The sequence below is a fragment of the Microcaecilia unicolor genome, chromosome 1 (assembly GCF_901765095.1).
Source record: "Microcaecilia unicolor chromosome 1, aMicUni1.1, whole genome shotgun sequence".
Lineage (NCBI taxonomy): Eukaryota > Metazoa > Chordata > Amphibia > Gymnophiona > Siphonopidae > Microcaecilia > Microcaecilia unicolor.
The window spans coordinates 771,156,635-771,179,058 of NC_044031.1; the positions used below are offsets into that span (position 1 = coordinate 771,156,635).

A 22,424-nucleotide genomic window follows, 5' to 3' on the forward strand; every position below is an offset into this window, starting at 1 on the left:
GTGAAGAAAAATTTCTCCGATTTGTTTTAAATTTACTACTCTGTAGTTTCATCGCATGCCCCCTAGTCCTAGTATTTTTGGAAAGCGTGAACAGAAGCTTCACATCCACCCTGTTCCACTCCACTCATTATTTTATATACCTCTATCATGGTCTCCCCTCAGCCGTCTCTTCTCCAAGCTGTATAGCCCTAGCCTCCTTAGTCTTTCTTCATAGGGAAGTCGTCCCATCCCCGCTATCATTTTAGTCGCCCTTCGCTGCACCTTTTCCAATTCTACTATATCTTTCTTGAGATGCGGTAGAACTAGAGGGCATGAAATGAGATTGAAGGGGGGCAGACTCAAAAATATGTCAGGAAGTATTTTTTCACGAAGAGAGTAGTGGATGCTTGGAATGCCCTCCCGCGGGAGGTGGTGGAGAGGAAAACGGTAACGGAATTCAAACATGCGTGGGATAAACATAAAGGAATCCTCCTCAGAAGGAATGGATCCTCAGAAGCTTAGCTGAGATTGGGAAGCAGAGCCAGTGGTGGGGGGCGGGGCAGACTTATACGGTCTGTGCCAGAGCCGGTGGTGCGAGGCGGGGCTAGTTCTGGGCAAGACTTCTACGGTCTGTGTCCTGAAAATGGGGCTAGTTCTGGGCAAGACTTCTACGGTCTGTGTCCTGAAAATGACAGATACAAATCAAGGTAAGGTATATACACAAAAAGTAGCACATATGGGTTTATCTTGTTGGGCAGACTGGATGGACCGTGCAGGTCTTTTTCTGCCGTCATCTACTATGTTACTTTTTTTTTTTTTTTTTAAATAATGGCTTATGGACTTTTCTTTTAGGAAGCTAACTAAACCTTTTTTAAACCCTGCTAAGCTAACTGCTTTTATTCTCTGGCAACGAATTCCAGAGTTTAATTACATGTTGAGTGAAGAAATATTTTCTCAGATTCGTTTTAAATTTACTACTTTGTAGTTTCTATGTGTGTCCTCTTGTCCTAGTATTTTTGGAAAGAGTAAACAAGCAATTCATGTCTACACGTTCCACTCCACTCATCATTTTATAGACCTCTATCATATCTCCCCCTTAGCAGTCTTTTCTTCAAGCTGAAGAGCCCTAGTTGCTTCAGCTTTTCCTCATAAGGAAGTTGTCCCATCCCCTTTATCATTTTCGTCACCCCTCTCTGTACCATTTCTAATTCCACTATATATTCTCTGAGATGTAGTGACCGGAACTGCACACAGTAAAACAGATAGGCACACCGCAAGACAGAAGATATGAAGGGAATGGAAGCAGCCATACCAAACCCATCCCACATCCTTTAATGCATTGGAGCAATGCAGCTCAGTGTTACCTGGCTCGCTGCTCTCCAGGTGCAAAGAAATTCCTGTGTCATATTCTCTTCTTCATGGTTTGAAGGTATCATTTGCAGAGGTCCTGGTGGCTTCATGGACTTAAGAAAAGATGCACATAAAACACAGCACAGCATTAGTTCTTCTACTCTGCATATACCTAAGAAGGTTCGACGCGGATCATGAAGACCCACCTTTTCACCACTGCTTTTGGCTCCTAGCTACTACTACTCAATTGCCTCCCCATTGTTCCTTCTCACCCAGTACTTCCCTCGCCCTTAATTGTCTTGTCTGTGTTATTTTTAATTGTAAGCTCTTTGGGCAGGGACTGTCTCTCTCTATGTCAGGTGTTCAGAGCTGCGTGCGTCTGGTAGCACTGTACAAATGTTAATAATAATAATAATATATTGCAAGTCTGATTTTATTTATTTTTATTTTTATTACATTTGTACCCCGCGCTTTCCCACTCATGGCAGGCTCAATGCGGCAGGCAATGGAGGGTTAAGTGACTTGCCCAGAGTCACAAGGAGCTGCCTGTGCCTGAAGTGGGAATCGAACTCAGTTCCCCAGGACCAGAGTCCACCACCCTAACCACTAGGCCACTCCTAAACCTAGCTACATTTTTAGACATTTTTGAAATATAAAGGTTTTCAGTCATTTCCTAATAATCTATAATTAGAAATGTCTATGTTGGATAGGTAATTATTTCCATAATTTGCTGCTTGATAAGCAAAAGAAGAAACTAATAATCGTATAGATTTCTTACCCCCTGAGATTTGGGAAATTAAAATACATATTACAGAGATAATGCCATTTGTCTGAGAAATACAAAATTATTTATACATATATAATGGGGCTTGATGTTATTGAATTTTAAATAAAATACATTAAAATTTGAACAGGATTCTAGCCTCAGCAAGGAACCAATGTAAACAAATTAAATAGAGAGAAAAAATAAATAAATAAAGCTACAGTATTTTTTAAAACAAATTTGGGACAGCCAGCAAAAGTAATATTACAATAATCAATTTGAGAGAATAAAAAGAGCCTGAACCAGTAACTGAAAGCAATTTTCCCTGAAAAATTTGGGAATATGACAACTTTCTCATAAGGAGAAATTTTTTTTTTAATGAGTAGGTTATGTAAAGGACAAGGTATCATCAAAAAAAATTCTCAAAATCTTAATTTCTGATAAGAACATAAGTGTTGCCATACTGGGACAGACAGAAATAGAATACTGGGCTTGATGAACCCTCTAACAGTAACCAATCCAGGTCACAAGTACCTGACAAGATCCCAGAACAGCAAAACAGGTTTTATGCTGCTTATCCTAGAAATACTGTCCAACTGTTCACGGCCTCACTCAGTATTCAAATCACAAGACTACTAACAGAGAGTGTGTTTAATGAGTTGGCTATATAGTTCTAAGTGAGGTAGAGTCTCATATAACTAACACTAACCATCTCCTAAAATGCATAAATCCTTCAATCTGTATTTCATTTAATCATAGCCATACTTATACAGTGGGGGAAATAAGTATTTGATCCCTTGCTGATTTTGTAAGTTTGCCCACTGACAAAGACATGAGCAGCCCATAATTGAAGGGTAGGTTATTGGTAACAGTGAGAGATAGCACATCACAAATTAAATCCGGAAAATCACATTGTGGAAAGTATATGAATTTATTTGCATTCTGCAGAGGGAAATAAGTATTTAATTCCTCTGGCAAACAAGACCTAATACTTGGTGCAAACCCTTGTTGGCAAGCACAGCGGTCAGACGTCTTCTGTAGTTGATGATGAGGTTTGCACACATGTCAGGAGGAATTTGGTCCACTCCTCTTTGCAGATCATCTCTAAATCATTAAGAGTTCTGGGCTGTCGCTTGGCAACTCGCAGCTTCAGCTCCCTCCATAAGTTTTCAATGGGATTAAGGTCTGGTGACTGGCTAGGCCACTCCATGACCCTAATGTGCTTCTTCCTGAGCCACTCCTTGTTGCCTTGGCTGTATGTTTTTGGGTCATTGTCGTGCTGGAAGACCCAGCCACGACCCATTTTTAAGGCCCTGGCGGAGGGAAGGAGGTTGTCACTCAGAATTGTACGGTACATGGCCCCATCCATTCTCCCATTGATGCGGTGAAGTAGTCCTGTGCCCTTAGCAGAGAAACACCCCCAAATCATAACATTTCCACCTCCATGCTTGACAGTGGGGACGGTGTTCTTTGGGTCATAGGCAGCATTTCTCTTCCTCCAAACACGGCGAGTTGAGTTCATGCCAAAGAGCTCAATTTTTGTCTCATCTGACCACAGCACCTTCTCCCAATCACTCTCGGCATCATCCAGGTGTTCACTGGCAAACTTCAGACGGGCCGTCACATGTGCCTTCCGGAGCAGGGGGACCTTGCGGGCACTGCAGGATTGCAATCCGTTTATGTCGTAATGTGTTACCAATGGTTTTCGTGGTGACAGTGGTCCCAGCTGCCTTGAGATCATTGACAAGTTCCCCCCTTGTAGTTGTAGGCTGATTTCTAACCTTCCTCATGATCAAGGATACCCCACGAGGTGAGATTTTGCGTGGAGCCCCAGATCTTTGTCGATTGACAGTCATTTTGTACTTCTTCCATTTTCTTACTATGGCACCAACAGTTGTCTCCTTCTCGCCCAGCGTCTTACTGATGGTTTTGTAGCCCATTCCAGCCTTGTGCAGGGTGTATGATCTTGTCCCTGACATCCTTAGACAGCTCCTTGCTCTTGGCCATTTTGTAGAGGTTAGAGTCTGACTGATTCACTGAGTCTGTGGACAGGTGTCTTTCATACAGGTGACCATTGCCGACAGCTGTCTGTCATGCAGGTAACGAGTTGATTTGGAGCATCTACCTGTCTATAGGGGCCAGATCTCTTACTGGTTGGTGGGGGATCAAATACTTATTTCCCTCTGCAGAATGCAAATAAATTCATATACTTTCCACATGTGATTTTCCCGGATTTAATTTGTGATGTGCTATCTCTCACTGTTACCAATAACCTACCCTTCAATTATGGGCTGCTCATGTCTTTGTCAGTGGGCAAACTTACAAAATCAGCAAGGGATCAAATACTTATTTCCCACCACGTAACTATGTACACAGCACTATCTTATGCACACACGGACGCTGCAGTAAGAAACTTGATGCGGTGGTACTCCCCCTTGATAAAGTGTTACAAAACGGGGACCTGTCGGGGTGTAAGAGTACACCAGTTGCATAAGATAAGTGCTGTGTGCATAGTTATAAGTATGGCTATGATTAAATGAAATACAGATTGAAGGATTGAAGGAGGACGGGGGTGAGTCGATGATTAGTATAAAAACACGAGCATGTGATTCACCTTAGAGTGAAATGAAAATAGCCGTGGTAGTTATACGAGACTCTACCTCACTTAGAACTATATAGCCAACTCGTTAAACACACTCTGTTAGTAGTCTTGTGATATCCTAGAAATAAGCAGTGGATTTTCCCCAAGTCCATATTAATAATGGAAATTATCCAAACCTTTTTTAAACCCTGCTAGGCTAACTACTTTTACCATATTCTCTGGCAACAAATTCCAGAGTTTAATTACACGTTGAGTGAAGAAATATTTTCTCCAGTTTGTTTTACATTTACTACTTAGTAGCTTCATTGTGTGCCCACAGATATGGGGAACCCAACTGCTTACCCTGGGATTGGTAGCATGGAATCTTGCTACTATTTGAGTTTCTGCCAGGTACTTGTCACCACTGTTGGGAACAGCATACTGTGCTAGATGGACCACTGGTTTGACCCCGTATGGCTACTCTTTTTGAGTCATGTCTAACCGTTCCACTCCACTCATTTTATAGACCTGTATCATATCTCCCCCTTAGCTGTCTCATTCTCCAAGCTGAATAGCCCTAGGTTGCTTTGGCCTTTTCTCATATGGAAGTCATCCCATCCCCTTTATCATTTTTGTCGCTCTTCTTTGAACCTTTTCTAATTCCGTTATATCTTTTTTGAGATACGGTGACCAGAACTGAATGCAATGCTCAAGGTGTGGATGCACCATGGAGCAATACAAAAAGGCATATAGTATTTTCGGTCTTACACACCATCCCTTCCTAATAATTCCTAGCATCCTGTTTGCCTTTTTGGCCGCTGCCGCCACACACTGAAGCAGAAGATTTCAGCATACTATCTGCGACTGACACCCAGATCTTTTTCTTGAGCGCTGACCCTCCCACGGTGGACCCTAGCATGAGGTAACTGATTTGGATTGTTCTTTCCAATGTGCATCACCTTGCATTTGTCCACATTAAATTTCATCTGCCATTTGGACGCCCAGTCTTCTAATTCCCTAAGGTCTTCGGTCTTCCTGCAATATTTCACAGTCCGCACATGTTTTAACAACCTTGAATAGTTTTGTATCATCTGCAAATCTGAATCACCTTCACTTGTTGTTTCCGATTTCCATATCATTTATAAATATGTTAAATAGTACTGGTCCCAGTACAGATCCCTGCAGCACCTCACTGTTCACCCTCCCCATTGAGTGAAATGACCATTTAATCCTACCTTCTGTTTTCTGTCCAATAACCAATTCTTAATCCACACCAGAACCTTGCCTCCTATCCCATGACTCTAATTCTCTCAGGAGTCTCTCATGATGAACTTTATCAAAAGCTTTCTAAAAATCTAGATACACTACATCAACTGGGCTCACCTTTATCCACATTTTTATTCACGCCTTCAAAGAAATGATGCAAATTAAAGAGACAAGACTTCCTTTGGCTGAGCCCATGCTGACTCTGTCCAATTAAATCATGTTTGTCTACGTGTTCTGTAATTAATAGTTTCCACTATTTTGCCTGGCACCAACGTCAAGCTTACCGGTCTATAATTTACCCGCCTTTGACGGTACTATGTAAGCCACATTGAGCCTGCAAATAGGTGGGAAAATGTGGGGTTCAAATGCAACAAATAAATAAATAAAATAATTTCCAGGATCACCCCTAGAACACTTTTAAAAAATCAGTGTCACATTGGCCACCCTCCAATCTTCAGGTACTATGGACGATTTTAATAACTGGTTACACATATTACGAACAGCAGATCAGCAATTTCATGCTTGAGTTCTTTGAGTACCCCTGGATGTCTGCCATCCGGTCCAGGTGATTTAGTACTCTTTAATTAGTCAATTTGGCTCAGTACATCTTCCAGGTTCACTGAGATTTCTTTCAGTTCCTCCTCATCATCACCCCTGAAAACCATTTCCGGTACAGGCAGATCTCTGTACAATCTTCTTCCGTAAAGACAGAAGCAAAGAATTCATTTAGTTTCTTCTCCGCTATGGCATTTGTCCTCCCCTGAGCACCCCTTTTGCTCCTTCGTGATCTAACGGTCCCACAGATTCCCTTGTAGGATTCTGTATCTGATGTACCTGAAAAAGCTGTTACTGTGAGTTTTAGCCTCTGCGGCAAGTTTCTCTTCATATTCTCTTTTAGTCTTCTTTATTAATGCTTTGCATCTGATTTGCCAGTTCTTTGTTGCTGCTTCTTATTTTCTTCATTTAGGTCCTTTTTCCCATTCTTTGAAGGACAATCTATCAAACATCTGCACCAATCACTCAAATGTCCTATTAATAGGTGACATAAACCTGCACCTAGAAAAACAAAACAACACAAACATCAGAACACTAATGAACTTCATAAACCTACGAAACTTCACAACAGCACAAGGAGTCTCATAGAACACAAAAGGACACCAATTAGACATACTAGCCTACAGATCTCAACGAGTAACAACCACATTAACAAATCACGCATGGGAAGGGGTACCATGGTCAGACCACAGCAAGCTCACTTTCACTCTACAATGGAAATAAAGTGGCAAGCAAAGAGAGCCAAGAACCCAACACATTCACAACCAGAGGAAAAAAGCAGACAAATCACACATTCTGAACAAAAACAAAAAATGAACTCAATGACATACCACCCGAGGATAAACACTTCATAAGAAACTGGGACGAAACAAGTGAAAACTCACTAAACAAAATAGTACCACTCAATACAAAAACAAAAAATCACAAAACAACCATGTCCCTGGTTTAATGACAACTACTACACATGAAGGAATTCTGTAGGCAACTCGAAAGAGCATGGGCCAAAAACAAACAGACGCAAACAAAACCATTTGGAGAAAAGCCATAAGAACGTACACAAACAGCAAAAAGAAAGCGAAAGCAGAACACTACGGTACATATACGAACCTCGACCAGACCAATACGGAAAAAACATTCAAACTCATGAACTACTGGAAAACCCAGGACATATTGGCAAAAACTAACCCACCACCAACTACAGATGAGCTTGCACAATACTTCAAAAACAAAATAACAAACACAAGATCAAACCTTGCAAAACCACAAATAAACATCACAGACTACCTACAAGCACAGAAAACAGAACAACCACCTGCAGCAGACAGAAATAGACCACGTTCAAACCACCCCAACTAGACACAGTCAAGACACTATTGACAAAATATGCGCATGAATACTGCCTACTTGAAAAATGCCTCAACTACATGATGAAAACCCCACCAGAGTGGTTCATCGAGTACCTCACCAAACACATCACATACATGTTTGAAAGGGGTCAATCTCCAACTGACAAAGACGACCTAGTACTCACACCTACCCCCAAAAACACTACAGCAAGATCATCAATATCACATAGACAGTAGCCTCAATGCCACTACTGACCAAAATGGATGGAAGGTTTAGTAACACAGCAACTAACGGAATACTTGACAAAATTCAATTCTTCATAATCCTATCAGGTTTCAGACCACAACACAAACACCAAGATGGTCATAACCACCCTGATACTAAAACTTGACAATGTCAAGTGTGTTCGACTTAGTAGACCACACCACACTAATGATCACTGTATGACAACATAGGAATCAACGTGCAGTCACAACATGGTTCAGTGGCTTTCTAAAGACGAGATCCTATATTGTAAAGATGTCCCACTAAACAGTCTCATGGACCTCGCAGTGGAGGGTACCACAGGGGATCGCCAATACTGTTCAATGTATATGATGGTGTCACTCGAAAAAGAACTGGATTAATGGGTTTCAACCCATTTATATATGCAGACGGCAAGAAAGCTTTTGACTGGGTCCACTGGGGATTTTTTTTATGCAACTGGACAGGTTTGGTCTTCAGGTTGCTATCAACTGTTAGGACATTGTAATCGGCGCCTAAGCCCGGTTAATGGTGAAACGACATGGGTCATTGGAGTTTTCTATTTTACGAGGATTGAGGCAGGGTGCCCTTTAAGGCCCCTTCTTTTCGTATTGACACTGGATCTGCTGCTCAGGGACACTATGACTAATCCGGCCATTCAAAGGGCGGATGATAGGATACTGGTCTGTTTTTAAGATGACGGCCTTACACAGATGATCTTTTGGTTCACCTAGTACATCCTCTGGATTCTGATATGGCTTTACCTTCTGCAAACATTACCTTTACAATTACTACAGAAGGACTTGAAGATCCTTAATCGTTTACTATCCTGGTTTTGCTGGGCCTCTAAGAAACCAAAGAGTCGGTTTTCCCTCTTGGTAGGAGGATGGAGTCAGGGAGGCTTGGGGCTGCCAAATGTGAAACTATATTAATCAGGCTTGTTTGCTGCGTCACATAGGAGATTAGTTCCTGCAGACACTCAATCCACAGCACCCTTTGATTTAGGAAACTGCATTTATTGCTCCCTCATTACTTTTATTGCATAAGAAACAGGCCCAATCCCTATGGCCATTAGATGAAGCATTTTACTTTGACCACTGAGGACTGTGTGGAGTGTGCTTGTTAGGGGTTTTGGGGGAGGGGGGGGGAGATCCCAGATTAACAGACCACATCTCGATACAAGGAGGGGGTCATAAGAGCACAGACCCTCGATGGCGCTTTTGAGCTTTTCATAGTAGGGGGTGGGGGGAGGGGGCTATTTTGGACCAGGATGTTCAGGGAGGGATGGGAGACAAGGAAAAAGGGGGAGGGTTGTTCTTATAATACTTTTGGTAACTTGGGTACTATCATCTGTTATTGTCAGTGCTGATGTTTTTCACTTTGTTCATTTTAATCATTGTACCCTAATATTAGTGGTGAAAGGTGGTGGGGGGGGGGGGGGGAAGAAGTTGGATATATGTTTATAAAACTGAACAACTCATTGTTTCTTACTCAGGATGTAAATTTCTATGTTCATGTGAATAAAAATTGTTGACCAAATAACAGGCACATGTGTATCATATTACATTACAGCAAACCATGAAATGCATTCCCTGCAGTAACTCATGCTTGCCTCCATACGGAATTAATTTTTTCCCCATTTACTAATAGAGGAAGGGCAAGCAGTATGGCTAGTCAATATGGCAGCATGACTGTCTCTCACAATTCATCCAGGGACTGCTCTGGTTGCACTGGTTGGCTTCAGGCAGTGGTGCTCCCGATGTTCCTTTCTTTGTAACCGCATGGATCGTTCGTGGAGTTGCCTCCACCTAATGTACTCGTTTTGGCTTTTGTCTATAGAAACAAGAGGCACTTCTTAATTGAAGCCTCTCATATAAACAATGCCAGCAGCTTTAAGTTGGCAATGGCACAAGTCAAACCTTTTCAGTTAGTGGTGCATTTACAAAGAAATCTAACCTTGAAGTAGAAACCTAGTAGTTACAACAAGGGCTGAAACAACAAGTGAAGTAAGGGTTCAAAATCCTGCACCACCTACTAATACTTGTTCAATAAAGATATTTTAAAAAAATCCATAACTTGTGGCAGACAATCAAACGCTTCATACATATGTTTGACTATAACTACATTCAGGGGTAGCCAACATGATGAGATGTCATTTGAATACTGGTGTTGGCTATCCAGGGATATTCAGTGGCACATAACCAGACAGTGCTGCTGAATATCCCCTTAAATAACCACGCCATTAGTTTAGTAAGGTGGTCTGGGCAGAGTTAGGGCGAGCAGAAGCTTCGCAGTTAGCAGCTATTTTCAGTTCGCTAACAGGCTGAGCAACCCGCATAGAGTTAGGACAGAAAAAAAAAAAAGGCTATCCTAACTTTATGCAGGAAGTTAACCAGACACCAATCTGAATATCGGACCGGTGCCTGGTTAACTTCCAGGATCCTGGCCACATGTGTTGCTATTGCCCTGCTTTCTTCCCACCTCCCAGAAGATTCACTTCCCCCTTCCCCCCCCCCCCCCCCCCCCCCCCACACCCCAAGGGTTAGAATAGCCAACCAGGCCCACCATGAGTCCCTGTGGGCTTATCTTGATATGTTCTGGTAGTCCAGTGGGGTTCAAGGGGCAGAAGCAATGCCCATCTGCTCCTGCCTGTGGAGGCTGGCTCCTTAAAACGGCTACTGTGATCTCTAGCAGCAGACTCATCGTACTTGCTTTCATTAGGCTTAAGTATTTATATTAGGAATTCTTAGAAAATGTCCTAGAAATCTTTACTACCGTTTGCCATCTCTCTATATTGCTCTGTGAATTAACCATTGCTTTGTATATACAGTGCATTCTCGCTATCTGTGCAATTACTATTTGTGGATTCGCTTATTCACAGAAAATAACGTGTAACCTATTTTCACTATCCACAGGCATTTTCGCTTATTCGCAGCCATACACAGCGTAGCACAAGTACAAATGAAGGCATGTTCCCATGAGGATGAAGATATTCATAGAGCTACGAGTACTGTTACACTAAAAACCTGTATTTACTGTACTTTTACAAAAAAAACAAACTGTATAAAATACATTTATAAAATGCACCATATAATAAGTAAGCTGTTCTTTACAAGAAAGCTACATGAAACAATGAGTTAATGGTGTTCACTGTACACTAAGAGGATTTGGGAGCTTGAGTGGAACTTCTGTAGTTGAACAAAGCAATTGACTTTCTACTACTGCCTTCTGTTTACTGGCTCCTGGTTTCCAAGAACATCCAAAGTTAATGGAGGGTCTTAATTCTGATTTAAGCAATATATCACCACAGAACGACCAAGTTCCCATCAGGATTTCCATAAGGAAGCATCGATACTTCCTTGGTAAACTTAAGCCTAAAGGACAGAGATATACTCTTCTGATTCAGGTACAAAAGGGATTTTAGTGCAAAGGTCCAACTGACAGCCTCATGGCTCGCAACTTCCTTAGGAGATCCAGCTGGCTTACGAATAGCCCCTTGTGATCTTTCACTTGTAGCCTATGGTGCTCAGACCATTAAAACCATCAGTCAGGTCTGGCTCTCCTTCCAGTTGTGGTAAGAGACACATTAGAACATCTGATAATCTACACCAAGTATTTGATGAACAATGGCAAACAAGCAACTAAGAAATACCAGTATAAGGGTGAAAAACTGAGCCTGCTGGGAGCAATTGCACGGCTGTCTGTTCTCCGCTGGTTCCCTGGAAGTAACCTGTCCCGGGGCAGAGGGAGCAGGGAACGCGGCTATTCTCTGCACCCCTCCAGCAGCATGCACCTGAGGCGGACCGCCCTGCCCTCGGTACGCCACTGTTAGAAATTCCTTTATTCCTTATTTGTCCTGTTTGTCTTAATTAGATTGTAAGACTCTCTCAAGCAGAGACTATCTCTTCATATTCAAACGTACAGCACTGATGTATGTCTAGTAGCGTTATAGAAATGATAAAGTAGTAGTAGTAATTATCAAGCCAGTTAGAAATTTCCAAGCATCTCGTAAGGGTGAAGAACCACACTTTGGCCCCAATGGCGCATGTATTAGGGAGAGAAATAAGGCGAAAATAAAGCTCTCTCGTAAGAGATGGGAATATACTCCTGGCCTCCAGTGAATCAGTCAAAGAGATGATGGAAAAGGCAGACCAGGTTGTAGAGCCTGATGCGGGGTAGACCAAGACCTCCTGTAACACAGTTACCCATCGACCAAGGAAGTCGAATTTCTTTTCCTCCCAGCAGAATCTGGTAACAGCCTATTCAAACAGAGACAGTCCTTTTTCAATAAGTTGCAAAGGGAGGGTTTGGGAGCAGATATAGCTATTTAGGGAACAAGACCATCTTAATTAAATGTATCCTACCCATCAGGACAAAAGGCAGATGGTGCCAAAACTTCCAGTTGACATCTCCTCCAAAAATTTAGAGCTATTCACAGAATAAAGGTCCCCTGGAACCAATCCCCAACTGTGCACCACGATAACAAAATGCACCTGTTGCCCACCGAAGGGGAAAATATTCCTCCAAAGTCACCTGTGTCATCAGAGTATAGTGCCCTCCAATTTCCGGAAATTCGGCTTAAAATCAGCAAAAACCACTATATTCAGAAAAGCTCTCCAGCACTGGCAGCCAAGGAATTATAGGGGTTTGAGAGATAAACAGACCATCTGCAAAGGCAGTAAGTTTTAAAACAGTGGCCACCCAGGTCAACCTCCTGACTCTCTGGGTTGGCATACACATCTCAAATCAGAGAATCCAAAGCCAGTATAATAACAATGTTTCCCCATCCTGACACACCCCGCAGCTATTCTCTGCCCCAAAGCGTCGGCGTAAGATCAAGTTCTTTGTTGACTTCTTCAATTTCTTGGCGTCATAGTAAACGTCACACCATTCTTGGCATCAACACGGCAGGTCTCATCAGTGTCGTTACTCCTCCACAATGCCCTCCAGTTCCTGTCATTCCACTCGATCTAACAGGAAATCATTCTCCTCTTCAGCTTCGACTTCTCGTAGTTCTATCAACACCAGTCTATGTCTCAAATTCCGTTGGACGTTGCACTTAACTTACTCATTTTCTGCAGCAACAAGAGACTAAAATGGATCACTACTACTAACATTTCTAAAGCGCTACTAGGGTTATGCAGCGCTGTACAATTTAAACATAGAAGGACAGTCCCTGCTCAAAGAGCTTTCAATCTAAAAGACAAGAGAACAATCTAAAGACAAGTATACAATCTAGAGGACGAGTGAACAGTTAATCTGATAGGGTGGATAGATTGGGGCATTCTATATTTCTCGATCACCTCCACCTCCACAGCCTACACAGAATGCAGAATCAAGCACTCAGATTCTCAGAAACAACGCCAACATTCACACAGACAACATTCTTGGTCTCTACCTTCCTCTCATTCTAAAGAAGAGGAATCCCTTCCTTGAACATTAGTGTCATCACCAGTTGCTCATGCAATCTGTTGTCCTCAATTTCTAGGACAACAGCTATTACATCAATCTAAACCTTCTTCCACCACTCAATCACCTCAGAAGGACATTCCCATTTCTTTGGAGAAATTCTTATTCTAAATTTCTTCTCAAATTGGTTAACACTTGGGTATCTATCTTCCTTCTCAGTCAAACCAATATTTTGATAAACGTACAGTTCCTAAATATTAAATATTATCAAAGAAACAGTTGCTCTACCAGTTGCTTCAATTCTCCAAGACCATCATAAGAAGCTATGGCTCACCCCATTTTCTATTCGACCCACTCAGCAGTCATTAGAAAACAAGTACAAGGTAGAAGTCGTTTTGGGGTTTGGCAAACAACTTTCTCATGCATCCTTGATTAATCTGCAATGCGAAAAATACAGAACCATCCACCCCCAAAAGATCTTAAGTGCATGGACATTATGGCACGCAGTCTTTTCAGTCTGCAATGCTATCGGCACATATGTTGGTCCACATATTTCGTCGGGTTGAATATTTATATACCATAATAGATGAGCTAGCAAAGTTATAATCTGTGATACCACAAGATAACATTTTAGCTTTTCACAACTTAGAGGATTGTTCCAAACAAATGATTAGAGCTGCCCATGACAATTATGACGCTTCCATTAGAGGGGCAGTTACTGCCGTTGCTGCACGTCATCTGGCTTGGTTGCAAGCTTCAGCGAGAAGTTTCGGAAAAAGTGGCAGATGCCCCGTGTATAGGGGACTCCTTATCTGGAGACAAGGTTAAGGAGTTGATAGAGGGTCTCAGCACCAGCTTCTGCAAAGGAACCTCCAAATAAGCAGAGAAAGAAAAAGAAGTCTTGAACTGCTCCTCTTTGTCTTCTGCACAGGTAAGAGGCATCCACCTATTAAGGCATGTGGAGCCAAGTGAAAGATGAAAGCAGTCTCATCATGATTTGGGTGCTATGGTGCACCACATCCGCAAAGTCACTAAGATGATAGTGAAGATGAGATATTCAAGAGAATTTTAATAAGCTATCAACAGACTAGGCAGAACATAGTTTTCCAGATCACAACTATGGTTCCAACAGCAAAGGCAGGTGTAGGTGTCTCAACATACATGGCACAAATAAAAGTATACATTCAAGAGAAACAAAAAAGTCCAGCACCTGAACAGACAAAACAAACAAAGAACTTCAATGGCATACTGAAATAAATTAAGAGAACAACAAACAAGAAATTATATGGACAGCTGTCTGTTCAACAGCACAGAAGAAACTAAACTGAGATGAGGACACTCTTGCATGTGGAAAGGGCCTCACTATTTCTGTCCTAGTGCCATTTGAGGAGATCACCCACTTGTGTGCCTGAATTTTGCTTGTCGATAGAAAAAAAAAAAAACCTTTCATAGCAGTTACCTTGTGATTCTGCGAGGATGGTCAGTGGTGATTCTACGAAGACTTGCAGCTGTCTTGGGTGAAAAATAAAGCATTTATTAAATGGAGTGGAGAATAACCATTTAAAAAGACAGATGTTTAGTTTATTTACTATTAGCCGTTAAGCCTGTAAAAACGGGCATGTATTGCAGCCCTCCTCTCTCCCCTGGCCTCACTCTGTCCACCGATCCTCCCCCCCATATCCAGCAACCCTCCTCTTTCCCTTGGCCTCCCCCCTCCCCCCATGTCCAGCAACCCTCCTCTCTGCCCTGCTCTCACCCCATGTCCAGCAACCATGCCCTCTCCCCCCTGCCCCTCCCCCCATGTCCAGCTAACCTCCTCGTCGCCACTCCCTCCCCCTTCCGTGCCGGGCCCCCTGCACTGACCTGACAGCGCCTCTCACCTCACCAGATCGCTCTGCTGCTGCCTGCAGCGCTTCCACACAGAGGTGAGAGGCGCTGTCAGGTCAGTGCAGGGGGCCCGGCACGGAAGGGGGAGGGAGCGGCGGGGGGGGGGGGGGAGGTTGGTTCGCGCGATGTTCGTTTCCAGGCAGCAGCGGTGGCATCTGACAGTCCGACTCCGTTTCCCTCTCTGTTCCGCCCTCTGACGTCATGACGTCTTGACGAGAGGGCGGGACAGAGAGGGAAGTCTGTACTGCGCATTTGCAGGTGAGTCGGTCACTTGCCGTTTATACGTTTGATACTACCTTTCATATAATCAAAGTAGTAAAAAATATAATAAGAAAGGAAAAGAACGCCGACTAAAAAAGAAAGAAATTTGTAGAGCTAAAAGAAAAGGTACAGATTAGACTTAGATAAAGAGCTCACAGGGCTGGCCAGTTGTAAGGTCTGAATTCAGATCAGATGCTCTAAAAGTTTTCACCCCTCTTTCTATAATCTTGTGTACACATTTCTGTGTTCAGCATGCAAACTTTCACTATGCTTTTAGACGTTATTTGGAAACATATGTTTGATTACTGTTTGCTGAGGGAATAATCTGTATTAAACATTAAGTGTTTTAAAATGTTTTAATGTACTTCTGGGATGATTGACCGCTTCTTTTTAAGTCTGTGATCCGCCTTGAGCCAGAGAGTTTGGTTAAGGGGAATAGAAACAATGACATTAGAATACAGCACTGACTACCTCTTTCTTCCCATATTAATTTCAAACTCCTGACCCTCACTTTCAAAGGCTTCCCCTTGTGCCCCTGATTATTTACAGCGTCTTATTCCTTACACTCCTCATTGCACATTCTGTTCCTCCAACGCAGGTTTGCTTTCTCTCCCTCCCCCTCCGTCATCCACTTAGATGTTACCCCGTGCCTCTGCTTTCAGCTATGTTGCCCCCCATACTTTGGAACTCCCTTCCTTCCCAAATCTGTTTTGAGCACTCATTCACCACCTTTAAAGCAGCTCTTAAAGCCCATTTATTCAGACTTGCCTTCCCATTACCTATCCTCTTACACTCTACCCTTTAAGGCTTTTTATATTCTGCTCACTGCAGCCATGTTATCGTACACAGCACAGAAACTGTTTTCTGGTCTCTGGCAGTAGACCATAAATGATGATGATTGGTGCCACTTACCTTAGTGTTAAGTGCAAGGGGGTGTGGATGTGGGACAAGCACGGGCAGGTCAGGGGAGTGCCCAGCACTTACAAGCCAAGGTTATAGAATGCTGACAGGCAAGTGCCCAACTGCAACATTTAGTCATGGAAATTTAAAGCAGCCACAGGGGCGGCTCAAGGCAGGCAAGATGCTAAGATGCTGCCCCCCCCCCCCCCCTCCGGGCCAAGTTCTGGCATCTCCCCCCTTACTTCCACCACCCTGTTCCCTGATTTGACCTTATTTCTATGTTTTTTTAAAGGCCAGTGGTGGCAGCGATTCCCATATGCTGCTCTGCAGTCAGCACCAGCCTCTTCTCTACTGCCTCAAAGAAGCGGCTGCAGTAAAGGGAAGATGTCAGTGCCAGCGGCAAAGCAGCGTATGGGAATCGCTGCTGCCGCCAGCTTTTAATAATATAAAAAGGTGGTAAAATCGGGGAACAGTGTGCAGGAAGGGAGACGCCACTTCCAAAAATCAATGCATCAAAGTTATATGTAAAAATTATTTTCACAAGCACCAAAGGGACAAAGAGGGTAAATAACCATAGGAATATATAAAAATATAAAGATCAAAGAAGTGTTGTAGTCTATAGGCTTATAAAATTGCAAACATACAGCATCCAGAATATGCTGCAAATAAAAAGGATTGCATCCAACATGGAGGAGTGGCCTAGTGGTTAGGGTGGTGGACTTTGGTCCTGAGGAACTGAGTTCGATTCCCGGCACAGGCAGCTCCTTGTGACTCTGGGCAAGTCACTTAACCCTCCATTGCCCACCGCATAGAGCCTGCCATGAGTGGGAAAGTGTGGGGTACAAATGTAACAAAAAAATATATATATATGATGTATGCTGTGAGTGGTGTAACGTCTAAGGTATTTTATCTAAAAGGAGAAAGGTGAGCGCAAAAAAGATAAATAAATGTGAGGTCAATAAATCATTACTTACTAGAGAATCTGTTTTTTGATTTATCGAATTGTTTAATCAGTCTGTTTTCTGATTTATTGAATTGATTATATCCATTATGTTACACTTCTTCTTTATATAACCAATGGTTTTATCTACTCTTGATTGACGATTGTTAGGATGTATTATTGTAAGCCACATTGAGTCTGCAAATAGGTGGGGAAATGTGGGATACAAATGCAACAAATAAATAAAATAAATAAAACATGTAACTTCAAAGGAAGGGGAAAAGTAGAAAAGGGAAGAAGGGGGGGGGGAAAACAAGTGATGCTGTAAGCGATAACAAAAAAAGAAGATATGTAATCCATCTCAAGATTGAGACCAAAAGGAGATACTGTGTTAAGAAGAAAAATCCATTGCTGTTCCTCACAGGGAAGTGTATCCATGTCACCTCCTCTCCAACACTGATTGCACACTTTCAAAACAAAACAAAAAAAAAAACCAAAAAACAAAAACCTGTAAAATACTAATGAAATGATTCGTGCTATTCCAGTGTTCTACCAGAGGAGCCAATATAACATTTCTACTGTGGCATCTGCGATTTCTCTAATTCTAGTTTTAATCATACATTTGGTCTTACCCACATAGACTACTGAGCAAGGACATTGTATTATGCAGAGTACATAAGATAAAACACTCCTCTGATTGTAATACAACTTAAAATATGTTTAGTTTGTGAATGTACAAACTCTGAAATGATCACAGTGTGACTACATATGCTAAATGAACCACGTTTCATATGACCTAGTTTTGTAACAGTTTGGGATGTCGAGAGAACAGCTGGTAGGGCAGATGGTACCAACTGATCTTTTAGGTTGATTTCTCTAGAATATTCAACCACAAGATTTTGATTTTTAAAACACTCATGGACTTCCAAAATACTCTTGTTTCTGAATAATTCTCTGTATAGTACTGGCTAGATATGAAAATCTTAGGGTACAATGTCAGGCGTTTCTCTTCGAGTGGATAATAGGGAATCTCTATCATTCTGACTCTACTGTATCCTTCACGAATAAAATAATCTGGATTGCCCCTGCTATTAAATTTCCAAATCATTTCAGAGGCTTGTGCTTCAAAATCATCATAATCAGTACACAGCCTACTCAGTCTTAACAAATGACAAAGATGCAAGTTCTTTTTTCAATTGTTCCTGTTAGAATTGTTCCTGGAATTACAAACTTAAATTTCAGTCCCTGCTCTAGTTCCACATTCCAGCTTAGTCTTCTGCCCTTGCTCCAACTTCAATTCCAACCCCAACACACTTCCTGTGTAAATCTCAAAGTTCAACTTGTGAATACTGGCATCACAGAGGAGTGTCTCGCTAATTGTCACTAATTTGCAGTTGTACATGAGTTATGACTAAGTGTAACATAGTAGATGATGGCAGACCTGTACGGTCCAGTGTGGTAGAAGCATGGAATGGCCTTAAAAGATCCGATAGCTTAACGGCAGCTCTTGCTTTACATTGGCTTCCTATTCATTCTAGAGTTTTGTTCAAGGCAGCCTGTTTAATTTTTTAAATGTTTGATGGTTCTGCTCCAGAATATTTTGTTAATTTGATTTCTTTTCCTCTTGCTCATGGAATGTTGAAAATAAGGGATCAATTCCACCTTTTATTACCTTCGTTTATTGGTGTTAGATATAAACAGATTTTGGAGACATCTTTGTGTTTTCAGGTACAACACTTTTGGTTTTCCCTTCCTCCTGATTTGAATGAGTCTTTCAGTTATTTCTCCTTTAGGAAGCAGTTACAGACTTATTTGTTTAAACGGCTTATGTCACAATTTCTGTTGCTGGTTATAATTGTTTTTTCTTTTGTCAAACTGTAGGAGTGGATCACTGAACACTGGATACTACTGGACCAACAGAACAACCTCAAGCTCTGTGCATACTGATGGACTTTACCTTGTGCATACTACCTCTGCTTCTGCCTTTTTTGGGCATATTCCATACTTGAATGTATTGGACATTTAAGTTCTCTTGTACTGTGCCTTAACCACAACTTGTCAGTTTGCGCTGCCTTGCTGCCTATTAGTGTAAGACAGAATGCAGGTGCAGTAGATATACAGCTTGTAACAGTAGTAGCAAGGCTTGCACACAAAGACCAGCTTGCACGTAGGCGTCACATGAATAGATGGCCTTGGAGGGTGTTGCCACCCCCACCCTGCATCTCTGAGCCTAACGAACCTTATCTCCTCTGCTAGAAAGGAGCATTGTGTGTGTGTAGAAGAAGATGCTAAGTTTCGTTTCCCTTGCCAGTATCATTTCAGTATTATGACGTGTGTATGTACTGTGAACTACAAATGTGTACTGTAAGAACTACAAATGTTTACTGCGCATGTCCACTGTGATGTATAAGGGGCCTAATGCGCAGGCCCAGCAGGGAAGTATAAATGTAAGTGTCAGATGATTTGTGACACACAGTATCCTGAGAAAACTCAGTGCTGTTCATTGCTAGCAATAAAGCTGCATTGCTTTGGAACCAATTTGCCTTTTGTCTCCTGATTCACTTAGCCTGTTTCTTTGGCGAGCCAGCCAGGAGTGACTACAAAAGGGAAAATCGGATTATATTCTTTCCCCTCCCCCACTGCAGTCGGGTCGGGTCATCGACCCCCTCCCGAGAAGGTGGTGAGTGGCCACCGCTGATTTCAGCGTCCATCTCCCGGAGGAGGGCCGATCAATTCCGGCTGACTGGAAGGGGGGCTGCGTGGTTCCGGCAAGGCACCTTTCCGACTCCGGAGAGAAGCGCACCGACGGCGCGGCCTGCAACGACGACGACGGACAGGCGAGTATACTCAACGTAGTGACCGGCCCAGTAAGGACCGAAGAAGAGGCATGATCACCCTCTTTTAGCCAGTGACTAATACAGACTAGGTCCCGAAACTCACTAGGCTTTTGCGAAGGAACCGAACGGGAGGGTTTCTTGTGGCGTATGGAAGTTGTGTGAGTGGGCTTGCATTTCCGGATCGGGCGACCGCATTCCGGTCAGGCCGAGAGTTGATCCTTCTGTGTCCGGTGGAACGAGACCCCTTGCTCCTCCACCATCCTTTTCCCCCTTTGTCTGTCTCCTACCCTTTGGCACTCAGGTTAGGATGGGCGGGGGTGGATCCACACCTTTAGACTTAATGACGGAACACTTTAGCGAAGTGTTCGACCAAGATAAATGTAGTAGGGCCGGGATGATACAGCGATGTCAATTTATGTGGCCTGGACTAGGGATTGCTGAATGGCCTCCGGAAGGGTCATTTGAGTATGAGAAGGTGGCGGCAGTTATGGATATCGTTATAGTTGAGGGAAACCCAGGCTGTCCAGAGGACATACCGTATATAGAAGCGTGGTTGAATGTAGTCCGGAACCCGCCGGACTGGGCCCAACATAAGGTAGAAAAAGCCGCCCTCATGGTGGTAAACCAGAGAAAGGGGCGGAAAACTAAACTTAAAGCCCTGAAAGCCCTGCAGACCCATGCCTTCGCTCTCCAAACCCCGGCAACCGTTGCCGTTCCGAAGGCCGCAGGGACCGCCCCCATAAGGCCGACCGCCCCTAGCATCGAAGCCACAGAGACCACGCCCAGTACTACTACTGCTAAGATAGAGACCACGCCCCGTGCTACCAATACACTTCCCAGAACGAGACCCCTGAAGGAAACCCGAGGGAAAGTTCAGGATTTGCCCGAAAAGGTGCCTCCGAAGGCCCCGATACTTGCTACGACGGAGGCTTACGAAGATGATATTGCGCCCCCTCCCTACGCCCCCATATACCGCGACCTCGCGGGCATGGCGGAGGGCCAGAATAACGCCGAGGCCTCCGAGTCAGAGTCGGACGCTGAAGACACTTCCCGACCAGGCTCGCCCGAGTCAACAGGCCCCGCAACCTCAAGGAAGAGCCAAAGGGTCGTGAAGAAAATTACTCGGTTTCCCCAATCGAGTCTGCGAAACACCCTCCCCTCCAGCCGCAGGGCGAGAATTACTGACCTATACCCGGTCCGACAATCTACCACCTATACCCCTAACCCGGCAGCAGAAGGGGGCCAGCCCATCGAGTCGACCGTCTACAGCCACGTTCCCTTCTCCAGTGCCGACTTGTATAACTGGAAATTACATGGGCCTTCGTACGACCAGAAACCTGAACAGCTGACAGAATTGGTGGAAGGCATCATATACAGTTATAATCCGACATGGGGTGACCTTAGGCAATTGAGCGCCCACATTCTGACCACTGAAGAACGCCGCCTCTTACAACAGAATATGGAGCAAGCCATCCGGGACGCCAACCCGGGCCATGCCAACTTACAGAACCTCTTAGACGCGGAAGTACCCACTGCGGCCCCTGCGTGGGACTATTGAACCGCTGAGGGTCAAACCGTCATCCGCCGGTATCAGCAGGCGTACCTGGCGGCCCTTAAAAAGGGAAAACAGAAGATTACCAATATGGGAAAAATCCACAATGTAGTCCAACAGAAGGACAACAGGGGATTTCCTTGAACGACTTATGGAAGCATTTAGAAGACATAGTCCAATAAATCCCGAAGATCCCAGGAACGTCCCTACAGTGGTCATGAGTTTTGTCAGTCAGTCAGCACCGGATATACGAAGAAAGCTTCAGAGAACTGAAGGGTTTGAAGGGATGAGTATCAGCCAACTGAAAGCTATAGCTGATCGCGTATTCGGATACCGCGACCAAGAAGAGAAGACTGAAGCCCGGAAGGAGTCGACCAGACGGATGCGTGAGAAGGCGGATGTGTTGGCCACGGTACTGGAAGAACGCCTGGGGTCCAGACCGCGGGGCAGAGGCAGGAGAGGAAGAGGAACACGGTCCCCCATAGGACGCAACCAGTGCGCTAACTGCCGAGAAGAAGGGCACTGGTGGGCGGACTGCCCGGAGAAGCCACGAG

The 22,424-nt window shown here is 43.6% G+C and overlaps 1 protein-coding gene across 1 annotated transcript in view; it reads right to left on the reverse strand.

The window, feature by feature from the left end:
* WDR76 (WD repeat domain 76) overlaps positions 1 to 22,424 on the reverse strand; it is a 96,997-nt gene that overhangs the window by 41,550 nt on the left and 33,023 nt on the right. Inside the window, 3 exon segments of the mRNA XM_030192886.1 lie at positions 1,344 to 1,442; positions 14,346 to 14,439; positions 14,953 to 15,005. Of these exon segments, the coding sequence (XP_030048746.1) occupies positions 1,344 to 1,442; positions 14,346 to 14,439; positions 14,953 to 15,005 (246 nt within the window).